Source organism: Pyrus communis, chromosome 8, assembly GCF_041283825.1.
Source record: "Pyrus communis isolate YQ-2024b chromosome 8, ASM4128382v1, whole genome shotgun sequence".
NCBI lineage: Eukaryota > Viridiplantae > Streptophyta > Magnoliopsida > Rosales > Rosaceae > Pyrus > Pyrus communis.
This window is the reverse complement of record NC_142572.1, coordinates 2160121-2173875: the sequence shown is the minus strand read 5'-3', so window position 1 is coordinate 2173875 and position 13755 is coordinate 2160121. Positions and strand designations below refer to the sequence as shown.

General features: G+C 44.2%; 1 protein-coding gene across 1 annotated transcript; it reads left to right on the top strand.

Annotated features, from left to right (window-relative positions):
- The first annotated feature begins 2773 nt into the window (after positions 1-2773).
- On the top strand, positions 2774-7740 carry LOC148694593 (uncharacterized). The gene is made up of 2 exons (XM_088698125.1): positions 2774-4199; positions 7670-7740. The coding sequence occupies exons 1-2, from the start codon at positions 2774-2776 to the stop codon at positions 7738-7740; spliced, it is 1497 nt and encodes a 498-aa protein (XP_088554251.1).
- The last annotated feature ends 6015 nt before the right edge of the window (positions 7741-13755 follow it).

Sequence of the window (13755 nt, the reverse complement as noted above, 5' to 3'; positions counted from 1 at the left end):
GTAGGTAAATTACTTTTTTTTATTTTTTATGTATTATTACATATATTAGGTTTTTTTTTTTTTTTTTTTTTTTTGTAAAAAAAAAAAATATATATATATATATATATGAACTCATAATGCCAAATACATAGAATTAAGCCAACAATTCTCATATTTGATATTAATATGCAATGAATTTTTTTAACATTAATGTCTTATTTTTGTATTTTTGCAAAATCATTAACTCTCTCCTTACAATTTGCATAGAATTAAAGGAAAACTAATGAAAATGGCTTGAAAACTGTGAGTTTTAACAATAATTAAAAATAAAGGGTAAAGTGAATAGCATCAGGATTGACTTTTTAGTGTAAAAATGTGATTTTTCGTTAAAGTGAATAGTACAATGAGCTTTTCGTTAAAGTTCCCTAAAATTAATTGTGCACATCAAATACGCAATAGGGGTATTTGTGACATCCCGTTCCGGAATTATCGAAAACGCACATGTGAAATTACAATTTTGCCCCTAGTTCGATTTTGTCACGTTGTGGGTTGTTTTGTGTGTTGGGGCATGTGTTTGGAACCTTACACACTCCCACACACACACACTGACATTGCTCTCTCTCCCTCTGCCTTCTCCCTGTCTCCCTCTCCCCCGAGCTCCCTTTTTGCCACTGTACATGTACGGACACACACCAAGAACCTTATCCCGTAGCAGATCGAGGAAACCAAGGGTGGATTTGTGATCGTGAGGTCGAGGGGAGCACGAATATACCCTTTTCAGGTAAGAACAACGATGTTTTCACGTCGATTTCTTAAACTCCGTTTTGGGTACTGTTCATGCAAAGTTTGTACATTAAGCTTTTGGGTTTTCTGAGCTCGTGGTTGTGTTTGTGAGGTTCCCAGGAGCGTCGGAGTAGCTCGTTGGACGACTTTGGACGTCGGGAGGGCCTGGTTCGAGGTTGGCCGAACTTGGAGTTTTTGGACAGGTATTATCTCGTGATTTTAGCCCTTAAAACTTGTTGGGACTTGTTCTACTAGTTTAGGGCTTTAATTTGGTGCAAGAAACGTGGAGAAAGGTGGAGAAACGAGAGAGTTATAGCGATTTGCAGGTTTTCCGGCGACGGTGCCGGCGACGGCGACGGCGCCGGCGTCGGGGGCTGGGCGAGGAAGAAGCAGGAATATTCCGTTAAACTTAACGGAATATTCCTGACGGCAGGGGTTAAGTCTAACGGAATATTCCGCTAGTTGACGGAATATTCCTGACGGCGTCAACTGACGCCGTCAGTGTGCTGTGCACGTGGCCGCGCGTGGGGGCGCGTAGGGCCGTGCCTTGGCCGGCGCGTGGGGGCGCGTGCGTGGTCCAAAAATTTTTCTAAAAATTTGGGCGTGATCCTGAGGTTGTGTAGATCACGTTGGTATATTCATTTGTCCATTTTGAGCAATGTATGAGAAGTTATTACGAGAAACGGGTTATGTGCTTTAAAGTTAACGTTTTTATAGTTGTTTCGCATTTAGGTGACACGTACCCAGAGGACGAGCGTGCACACGCGAGGCAGGGGGGCTACGACCCTTCTACATACCAGTGAGTGGGCTTTTGTTTTCCGTATATACCTATATACATTTATATTCCCAGAAATTGAATTAAAAAGGGTTATTTGCCTTATGCCATGCACTTTATTAATTATCGTTTATGCATCTTTGCATGCATTATTTGTGGCATACATATACATATGCATGTGTCATTTATATTTATATGTGGGTGCTGTGGAGGCATAGGTAAGTGCCAGGTAAGCGTTAATTAACGATTGCATTACATAGTGTTTAGAGATGCTTAGAGAGCTCATAACCTGCACCCCCGGTGTTAGTGCTCCCGCCCAGAGTAGGGCACAGTCCTTCACGTGTTGTTCACCTCCCGCACCATACGCTCAGCTTGGATCCAAGCTAGGTGCATAGGCTTGTCGTACAGACCACTTTAGGTGGTTCCGACTCGTAGGTGACCCGCGATTATTCGCACAGCCTTCACGTGATCGTAGCACTAGAGCGTATATATATGTTACACCCAGGCTTGTCGTACAGACCACTTTAGGTGGTTCCGACTCGTGGGCAGGTTTAGATATCGAGATTGAGATTTGAGCTCTAGATGTAGCCGTGCAGGTCACGTAGGTGACTCCGGCTGCCTGATTACATGATATTGATATGGTTATACCTGGGCACTTGCATATCACTTTGAGATTGTGGCATGTCATATCTTGAGCATGATTGGTATACTCTTGAGCATGTTTTGCATGTTTGCACGTACGTATATATGTTTATTTTCTGGGAAGTATACAGGTTTTACGGCGAGGGGTTAGAAAGTATTTTGTAAATGGTTTTAGAAAGAATTGTTTTTGCCCACTCACACTTTTGTTTTGCGCCCCTCCAGGTTCTAGTTGCTTAGCCGTTGCGGTGGTTTCCCTTGTGAGCTTTTCGGCGTTCTGACAGACACTCCACATCGTAGGGTCGCCTTCGGGCGTACTACTGTTGTCGTTTTATTTGGACTGCTATAGACCTGCTCTGAATTTGTATTGCACTAACTAACACTCATTCTAGTATTTGTATGCTAGTTTTTAATTATTCGTACTTTTATATTACTACTTATTAGCTTCCGCACGTGCACATGGCTACGTCACCTTTGTGTGACGGCCAGCACGCTCCGATCTCGGTCGGGGTGTGTCAGTTTGGTATCAGAGTCTAGGTTTGGCAGTCCTGTGTCCTTGTGAGTATTCTAATAATTTTGGTGTCTTCTGTCAGAACTATGCCGCCACGTCGGGAACCCCGTCGCTCTTCTGAGCCTATGTTCCCCGATATTACTCAGTTGGGGGAAGCTTTTGCTACAGCCCTTCAGGCAGTGATGCGCCCTCCCCAGAGGACTCCTCTGGAGACCATGTACAATCTGAAGTTGGATAAGTTTAAGGGCAGTGAGGGACCCGAGAGCGCAGAGCGCTGGCTAGAACACATAGAGAAGACTTTCCGGGTGCTACATAATCAGGGGAACTTGCCTATGGAGAGGTGGGTCGAGACGACCGCTTGGTTTCTGGATACGGAGTCGGCAGCTTGGTGGGAGCAGGAGCTTCGTAGGTTGACTCCGGATCAGAGGATTGATTGGAACGTGTTTACGGGGTTGTTTAGGAGAAGGTATGTTCCCCCTGAGTACATCGATAGAAAGAAACAAGAGTTTTCCGAACTGAAACAGCGGAAGATGTCAGCGAATGAGTACTATCGCAAGTTTACGGACTTGTCTCGTTACCACCCTGATGTCGCTGGTAATCCGGCGGAGATGCTCCGTCTTTTCCGTCTGGGCACCAGGAAGAAGTGGCGTTCAATGGCGTCTACGGTCCACAGCGAGACTTACCGGGACTTCTATGAGATACTGTTGAGGATCGAGGATTCCGAGAATATGTCGAGCGATACTGATGAAGAGAAGGACGGCAACCAGAAGAAAGATGACAAAGGCAAAGGTCAGGCATCGCTCGGGGCCCGTCAGACTCAGAGTTTCAAGAGAGGTGGAGCTAGTTCTAGTTCTTCGAGTGGTGGCTTCAGTGCCACTGGGCAGGGTCGTGGGGGTAGATTTTCTGGTGGCGCTAGAGGCCAGAGGCAGGGCGAGGGTGGTCGAGGTAGAGCCCCTATTTGCCGCAGGTGTAACAACCGGCATTTCGGCGAGTGTAGACGTGGTAGCAATGGTTGCTTCACGTGTGGACAGGTGGGACATAGAGCGGCGAATTGTCCCCAAGGTCAGCAGCAGCAGAAACCACAGCAGACCTTTATGCCACCACCTGCACCACTCCAGCAGATTCAGGGTACTAGTAGCTACGGCCAGACGGGTCGAGGTGGTGCTTACCACTATCAGGGTGATGCTGTTCCTTATGCTCCGGGGCAGTATCAGTACCCACAGGATCCTTATCCCCAGGGTGGCTATCCCCAGTATTCAGGCGGCTATATGCCGTATCCTCCAGCTCCAGCGGGTGGTTCTCAGTGGTATCAGGGAGGACAGTATCAGCAGGGGGAGATTGCCACTAGCAGTGCAGGATCTTCGAGACAGGCAGGCCAGCCCAGTCAGGGGCGTGGTGCCCAGGGACGCGACGTTCAGGCGGGCAGAGGCCGCGGCGGGCGTCAGCAGGGACAGGGGCGTCTTCACAATATTTCTCTGCAGGACGCTCAGAACAACCCAGACTTGATCATGGGTACGTTGAACATTCTTGGTTGCTTTGCTAGAGTCTTAATTGATTGTGGAGCTACACATTCCGTAATTTCTCATACATTTGCTCAAGCGACGCAACCTCGCCCCACACCCCTAGGGTATGATTTAGAGTTTATTATGCCTAGGGGAGAGAGTTGCGTTGTAGATTGTGTGTACCCGGGGTGTCCAGTGATCGTAGAGGGTGTTGCTTTGTCAGCCGATCTTATCCCGTTAGATATTGTGGACTTTGATGTGATTCTGGGCACGGATTGGTTGCACTTCTATCGTGCCAACATTGACTGTTATGGGAAAGTGGTTACGTTTCACCGACCTGGACTACCTGTGATTACCTTCGTGGGTGAGCAGAGTGGGGTGAGATATGGCGTTATTTCGGCGCTACGAGCGAAAAAGTTGTTAACTAAGGGTTGTCAGGGGTATCTGGCTCATGTGGTGCTGGATGAGGTTGTTACTAGCAGAATAGAGGATGTGAGAGTGGTCAGACACTTCCCTGATGTATTTCCTGAGGATTTACCTGGATTACCCCCAGATCGAGATATAGAGTTCACCATTGAGTTGATTCCAGGTACCAATCCTATTTCTTTAACTCCTTATCGTATGGCTCCTGCGGAGTTAAGGGAATTGAAAGTTCAGCTGCAAGAGTTAGTAGATAAGGGATTTATCCAGCCTAGTACTTCGCCTTGGGGTGCTCCAGTGTTGTTTGTGAGGAAGAAGGATGGAACTTTGAGGCTGTGCATCGACTACAGGCAACTCAATCGGGTGACGATTAAAAACCGTTATCCCTTGCCTCGTATCGATGATTTGTTTGATCAGCTGAGAGGTGCTTGCGTGTTCTCTAAGATAGACTTGAGGTCTGGTTACTATCAGCTGAAGATCAGTAGGGATGATGTCCCTAAGACGGCGTTCAGGACTCGTTACGGTCATTACGAGTTTCTGGTTATGCCATTTGGGTTGACGAATGCACCAGCCGCCTTTATGGATTTGATGAACCGAGTATTCCAGCCTTACTTGGATAGATTTGTTATTGTCTTCATTGACGATATTCTGGTGTATTCTAAGTCGAAATCGGAGCATGTTCGACATCTTACTTTGGTGTTGAAAAGGTTGAGGGAACACCAGTTATATGCTAAGTTTAGCAAGTGCCAGTTCTGGTTAGACCAAGTTGCGTTCTTGGGGCACGTCATTTCTGCTCAGGGTATTTTGGTTGACCCTCAGAAGGTTGCAGCGGTAGAGAGTTGGGAGCAACCGAGAACCGTCACCGAGGTGAGAAGTTTCCTTGGTTTGGCAGGGTATTATCGGAGATTCGTTAAGGATTTTTCGGTGATTGCCTTACCACTGACGAGGTTAACGAGGAAGGATGTCAAATTTGAGTGGGATGATAAGTGTGAGCAGAGTTTCCAACGGTTGAAGCATTGTCTCACTCATGCACCTGTTTTGGCACTCCCAGACGATAGTGGTGATTTCGAGGTTTACAGCGATGCTTCCTTGAATGGTTTGGGATGCGTATTGATGCAGCATGGTAGGGTGATTGCTTATGCTTCGCGGCAGTTGAAACCTCATGAGTCAAATTACCCTACACATGATTTAGAGTTGGCTGCTATCATTTTTGCGTTGAAGTTGTGGAGGCACTATCTTTACGGAGAAAAGTGCAGGATCTTTACGGATCACAAGAGTCTCCAGTATCTCTTTACTCAGAAGGAACTCAATCTTCGTCAGCGGAGGTGGTTGGAGTTACTCAGCGATTACGATTGCACGATTGATTATCATCCTGGTCGTGCGAATGTAGTGGCTGATGCACTTAGTAGGTCCAGAGATTGTTGAGGAGACTACTCAGAACGTTCAGGTAATCAAGTCTAACCTGAAAGCAGCTCAGGACAGGCAGAAGAGTCTAGCGGATCGGCATGCTACGGATAGAACTTATGAGGTCGGAGATTGGGTATTCCTGAAGCTTTCACCGTGGAGAGGTGTTGTGCGGTTCGGAAAGAAGGGGAAGTTGAGTCCCAGGTACATCGGACCATACATGGTCACCGAACGAGTTGGTGAGGTAGCTTACAGGTTGGAGTTGCCTCCGGAGTTGGCTAGAGTGCATAATGTTTTTCACGTGTCTATGCTCCGACACTATGTTGCTGATCCATCTCACGTGATACCTCCTCAACCGCTTGAGATTAACCCAGATTTGACGTACGAGGAGGAGCCGGTGACGATACTAGATTGGAAAGAGAAGGTTCTGAGGAACAAGACAATGAATTTAGTGAAGGTTTTGTGGAGGAACCATTCAGTTGAGGAAGCAACGTGGGAGACAGAAGATCGAATGAGGGATTTGTATCCTCGTTTGTTCTTTGACCACTAGGGGCTGTTACTTGGTTGTTTTGAATTTCGGGACGAAATTTTTTTAAGGTGGGAAGGTTGTGACATCCCGTTCCGGAATTATCGAAAACGCACATGTGAAATTACAATTTTGCCCCTAGTTCGATTTTGTCACGTTGTGGGTTGTTTTGTGTGTTGGGGCATGTGTTTGGAACCTTACACACTCCCACACACACACACTGACATTGCTCTCTCTCCCTCTGCCTTCTCCCTGTCTCCCTCTCCCCCGAGCTCCCTTTTTGCCACTGTACATGTACGGACACACACCAAGAACCTTATCCCGTAGCAGATCGGGGAAACCAAGGGTGGATTTGTGATCGTGAGGTCGAGGGGAGCACGAATATACCCTTTTCAGGTAAGAACAACGATGTTTTCACGTCGATTTCTTAAACTCCGTTTTGGGTACTGTTCATGCAAAGTTTGTACATTAAGCTTTTGGGTTTTCTGAGCTCGTGGTTGTGTTTGTGAGGTTCCCAGGAGCGTCGGAGTAGCTCGTTGGACGACTTTGGACGTCGGGAGGGCCTGGTTCGAGGTTGGCCGAACTTGGAGTTTTTGGACAGGTATTATCTCGTGATTTTAGCCCTTAAAACTTGTTGGGACTTGTTCTACTAGTTTAGGGCTTTAATTTGGTGCAAGAAACGTGGAGAAAGGTGGAGAAACGAGAGAGTTATAGCGATTTGCAGGTTTTCCGGCGACGGTGCCGGCGACGGCGACGGCGCCGGCGTCGGGGGCTGGGCGAGGAAGAAGCAGGAATATTCCGTTAAACTTAACGGAATATTCCTGACGGCAGGGGTTAAGTCTAACGGAATATTCCGCTAGTTGACGGAATATTCCTGACGGCGTCAACTGACGCCGTCAGTGTGCTGTGCACGTGGCCGCGCGTGGGGGCGCGTAGGGCCGTGCCTTGGCCGGCGCGTGGGGGCGCGTGCGTGGTCCAAAAATTTTTCTAAAAATTTGGGCGTGATCCTGAGGTTGTGTAGATCACGTTGGTATATTCATTTGTCCATTTTGAGCAATGTATGAGAAGTTATTACGAGAAACGGGTTATGTGCTTTAAAGTTAACGTTTTTATAGTTGTTTCGCATTTAGGTGACACGTACCCAGAGGACGAGCGTGCACACGCGAGGCAGGGGGGCTACGACCCTTCTACATACCAGTGAGTGGGCTTTTGTTTTCCGTATATACCTATATACATTTATATTCCCAGAAATTGAATTAAAAAGGGTTATTTGCCTTATGCCATGCACTTTATTAATTATCGTTTATGCATCTTTGCATGCATTATTTGTGGCATACATATACATATGCATGTGTCATTTATATTTATATGTGGGTGCTGTGGAGGCATAGGTAAGTGCCAGGTAAGCGTTAATTAACGATTGCATTACATAGTGTTTAGAGATGCTTAGAGAGCTCATAACCTGCACCCCCGGTGTTAGTGCTCCCGCCCAGAGTAGGGCACAGTCCTTCACGTGTTGTTCACCTCCCGCACCATACGCTCAGCTTGGATCCAAGCTAGGTGCATAGGCTTGTCGTACAGACCACTTTAGATGGTTCCGACTCGTAGGTGACCCGCGATTATTCGCACAGCCTTCACGTGATCGTAGCACTAGAGCGTATATATATGTTACACCCAGGCTTGTCGTACAGACCACTTTAGGTGGTTCCGACTCGTGGGCAGGTTTAGATATCGAGATTGAGATTTGAGCTCTAGATGTAGCCGTGCAGGTCACGTAGGTGACTCCGGCTGCCTGATTACATGATATTGATATGGTTATACCTGGGCACTTGCATATCACTTTGAGATTGTGGCATGTCATATCTTGAGCATGATTGGTATACCCTTGAGCATGTTTTGCATGTTTGCACGTACGTATATATGTTTATTTTCTGGGAAGTATACAGGTTTTACGGCGAGGGGTTAGAAAGTATTTTGTAAATGGTTTTAGAAAGAATTGTTTTTGCCCACTCACACTTTTGTTTTGCGCCCCTCCAGGTTCTAGTTGCTTAGCCGTTGCGGTGGTTTCCCTTGTGAGCTTTTCGGCGTTCTGACAGACACTCCACATCGTAGGGTCGCCTTCGGGCGTACTACTGTTGTCGTTTTATTTGGACTGCTATAGACCTGCTCTGAATTTGTATTGCACTAACTAGCACTCATTCTAGTATTTGTATGCTAGTTTTTAATTATTCGTACTTTTATATTACTACTTATTAGCTTCCGCACGTGCACATGGCTACGTCACCTTTGTGTGACGGCCAGCACGCTCCGATCTCGGTCGGGGTGTGTCAGTATTTTAGGCATCTAAAATATTTAAAATGTGTAAAGTAATATGTAATTAATGAATTCACTTAAGTGGATCCTAGTTACTGGTTTTTTTTTAGTAAAAAAATTATGTCGAATTTTATATGGAAAAATTTGAATTTGAAAGGTTAAAGTTATATTTTCAGTTAATAAAATCTCTTGTGGAATTCTCATAACTCATTAACTTCAGTTACTGTGTAGCATAGTGATATTGAGTTTTGATATGTTGTTATCGCGATACAGGAGGACTCAAGTGAGAGATTATCGACTTGCATATGGCTGATAGTTATTTAGAACAAAATTACAAAATGATTTGCTGTCTTCATCATTCACGCAGCTAGTTTATATCTAAAAATTTAGAGCTTAGGGAATCATAGCTAAAAATCCTATGTTCGAATCCTTGCATTTGCAACCTCTTGTGTGGAATGTGGGCTCTCTAGTGGGTGGTGGTGAGAGGCTGACGAATAAGGGAGAGTGGTAGGATATGGAAAATTGTAACTAAGCAACGAGGCGCTGTCAACCTGAATTTTCTTGAGAACCTTCATCAATAATGTCAATTCCGCATAAAGTTTGGAAGAAAAACCAAAAGAGAATAAGAAATGTACGGTTGCTTCACCAATTAACTATTTGGTTTTTAGTTTTTAGTTTTTAGTTTTTAGTTTTCACTTTTTGTTTAGATATGAAAGGTAAATACGAGAGAGAAATGAGAGATAAACAAAGGAATATATGATGAGTTGTGGGAGGATGCGGAAACCTTGGGATTGAAATTTGGGTCAAGTATTTTGGTTTAGTAACCCTCAATTGTCTGTTGCTCATAAAGTTTGTAGGAATTAAGGATCATGATCCTTGTTTTAATAAGAAAACTGCATATGCTTTTCATTTGCTACTCACGAGTCACAACCAAATTGCGATTGTGAATTGTGATGATGTCCAGGCTGAGTGAATTGCGATTTCATGTTGGTTGCAACATCTGCATTGGTATTATACACACCGAAGCATTAATAAGCTAGTAAGTTTGACAGTGTTGAAGCAGATCAACTCATTGTTTAAGGTCATTGTTGAAGGATCATCTCTTCCGAAACCAACCAACGAATTAACCAACGACTTAGGAAGAAAGAAATGCATCTTATTGGATGGAATTAAGCTGATGGTCAACGTTACCACATGTTGTTTGACTTGAGAAGATGATGAGGCAGTCTGCCATAGAATAATTACCCAACTTTCAGACTAAATCTCTCCACTAGAGATTTTTCCCATGTATCGGAACACAATCAATACACGACGCCATTATATAAATAAAGAGAGGATATATTTTTTACTTTTTTATTTATTTATATTATAACACATGGTGTATTGACTCAAGATTCGGTACATCTCTTTCAACAGACAACAAAATCTTGCCTAGGTCTCTTTCCTCCAAAATGTTTGAGCACAAACACAAATTGAGCAACAAAAAAAGCAAACCCAAATTAATGAGCATGCAAAGGCACAATAGTCCAGGAATTAATGGGAGGCCCAGTCCTGCATTATTTCCACGCTTAGGCCTGGAGCTGAGCAAGCTCGTTAGAATATAAATTGTTGTCTGGTAATGCTAGGAATGATGGTTCATTTCAAATTATCGTCTAGTAATATAAAAATGATGGTTTTAGAATACAGATTGTCGTATGGTAATGTTAGGAATGACGGTCCAATTTCAAAGTATCTTTTGGTAATATTATAAATTTGTGAACTTGTATATTGTATTTATGATAATATTGGCACACAAGGCAAGACCTTTATACAAAGCTGATAAGCTATTCTAAGTAAACAGAACATATAATCAAGCTAATTACATTTACATCCTACAATCACTCTATCACAAGAGTTGACAATTCCAGAAGCTGTAATCACTCTCAATCAGATCACTTGATTTTCTTTCCTTTAACACTCCCCCTCAAGTTGGAGTGTGAATGTCAATCACACCCAACTTGCCTAGATGTGCATGGAAAATAGGCGCACGTAATGGCTTGGTAAACAAGTCTGCAACCTGCTCCCCTGTCCTAGCATAGGAAGTTTTGATTTCTCCTTTTTGAACTCGCTCTCGGATTGTGTGGCAATCAATCTCGATATGCTTTGTACGTTCATGATACACCAGATTTGCTACTATGTGTAAGGTGGCTTGGTTGTCACAAAATAATCTTGCCGGCTGAGGATGGTTAACAAGCAAATCTTCCAGTAAATATCTTAACCAACTTAATTCACAAGTGGCTGCAACCCTGGATCGATACTCCGCTTCTGCGGATGAACGGGCTACTATAACTTGTTTCTTGCTTTTCCAAGACACTAGTGACTTTCCAAAAAAAATACAATAACCGGTCACTGATCGACATGTAATGGGGCAATGAGCCCAATCTGCATCACATTAACCAGTTAAATGTAATTCACTTTGGGAAGAAAACAAACCTTGCCCAGGAGCTCCTTTAAGGTATCTAAGAAGTCGATATGCTGCATCAAGATGGTGTCATTGTGGATCTTGCATAAACTGACTCAATGTGTTGACAGTGTATGTTATTTCCGGTCTTGTGATGGTCAAATAAATCAATTTTCCAATTAAGCGCCTATACCCCGCAGGTTCATGAAGTGAAGTGCTTCCTGCTGGTGTAAGCACCAAATCGGCCTCCATTGGAACTTTCATAGGTTTAGCACCAAGTAACCTAGCCTCCTCCAATATGTCCAGTGTATATTTCCGTTGGCATATTGTGACTCCAGCTTTCGAACGTGCGACCTTAATTCCAAGGAAATATTTCAAAAGTCCAAGATCTTTAATTCAAAATCGACTGCTAAGGAAATCCTTTAGGTTCTTGATTTCTGTCTCATTGTTGCATGTAATCACCATATCATCAACATATAACAATACAATAGTGAGCGAAGTACCCTTGACTTGAGTGAATAGAGAGTAATCTGCCTTAGATTGGCAAAAACCAATGTCACAAATTGCCGAAGAAAATTCTCGAAACCAACTTCTGGACGCCTGTTTAAGACCATATAAAGATTTGTGGAATCAACACACAACATTCTCCCCTGTAGACGACAACCCGGGGGAGGCAACATGTATACCTCTTCTTGAAGTTCTCCATGAAGAAAGGCATTTTGGACGTCCATTTGATGTAAAGGCCAATTGTGGACAGCAGCCACAGTCAATAAGCAACGCACGGTAATGAGTTTGGCCACTGATGTTAAGGTCTCCTTGTAGTCGATACCTTCACGTTGGGTGAAGCCTTTGGCCACGAGACGCACTTTGTAGCGTTCAAGAGTTCCTTCGGAGTGGTACTTGAGCTTGAAAACCCATTTGCAACCAATGGGTCATTGTCCGGGCAGTAGTGGAACAAAACTCCACGTTTTGTTGTCTTCAAGAGTTGTGAGTTCGGCTTGCATTGCTGTAACCCAGTGGGGATTCTGACAAGCCTATTCATAGGTAGTACGCTCCACCAAGTGTGAAATATGAGAAACAAAGCGTTGATACCCAGGAGACAAGCAAGAATAGGAAACATACTGATGTAGTGGATATCTCGTGTTGGACATGGATGGTGAGAGGGGATTCGTGGGTGTGAGCAAGGTTGAATGATGAGCCACATAATCTTTGAAATGTGCAGGGGGTTTGGTGGGACGAGTAGAGTGACGAGGGAGTACAGATGGGGAAGGTTCAGGTGGTGTGTGACTGTCGGTCGTGGCAGGTGGAATGGGAAGGCTCAAGTTGGGTAAGGAAGGCTCGAGTGTGGTGGAGATAATGAGTGGTGTAGGTGGTGAGGAACTCTCAAGGTCGGTCGGGGAAATAGGAACCTGATTAGGTAGTGAATCAAGCACCGTGGGAATTGAGTCAAAAGTGGAGGTGATGTGGGTATTGGTATTTGTGCCGTGTGTTGGGTGGATAATGGGAGTAATAGGCATGTCATTTTGGTCAATGGTGGGTGAAGTTGTGTAAGGAAATATATGTTCATGAAAGATGACATCTCGTGAGGTGAAGATTTTGTGTGTGACAAGATCATATACCTTATAACCTTTTTGGCCAAGTGGATAACCAAGGAAAATACAACGACGAGCACGGACGTCAAACTTAGTGATGGGTGTGAGGTTGGTGGCATAACTAAGGCATCCAAAAACTCGTAAGTGGGTATAAGTAGGTGGTGTGTTATGCAAAAGTTCATACGGAGACTTATGGGAGAGCAAGGTTGTAGGTAGACAATTTATGAGATAACAAGCAGTTTGGATACTTTCCCCCCAAAATTTTAAGGGTAAGTTGGCTTGAAATCTAAGAGCATGACCAACATTTAAAAGGTGCCTATGTTTACGTTCAACCACCCCATTTTGTTGTAGTGTGTAAGGACAAGAATGTTGGAAGGAGGTGTCACACGAGTCTAGGTAAGGACGCATGGAAAGAAATTCACTCCCATTATCCGCACGAAGGGCTTTAATGGTACGTTGAAATTGGGTTTTGACCCAAGAGAAAAAGGACTTTAATAATGTTTGGGTGTCAGATTTGAAATTCATAAGATGTACCCAAGTAAAACGAGTGAAATCATCCACAATAGTGAGAAAATATCATGCCCCAAAGTGTGTTTGGTGTCTGTAAGGGCCACAAATGTCACAATGAATTAAATCAAATGGTGTGGAAGTTTTAATTTCACTATTATGAAAGGGTAAACGAGTTTGCTTTGCTAAAGGGCAAACTTCACAAATGTGTTTGGAATCAAACATTATTTCAGTATTATTCTTGGCCAATGAAAGTAAAGGTGCGGATGATAGGTGCCCAAGGCGCCGATGCCACAGGTTGGTGGTATGATGAATGTGGTTGGCGAGGTGAGGATTTTGTTTCGGTGTAAGGTAGTAGAGCCCA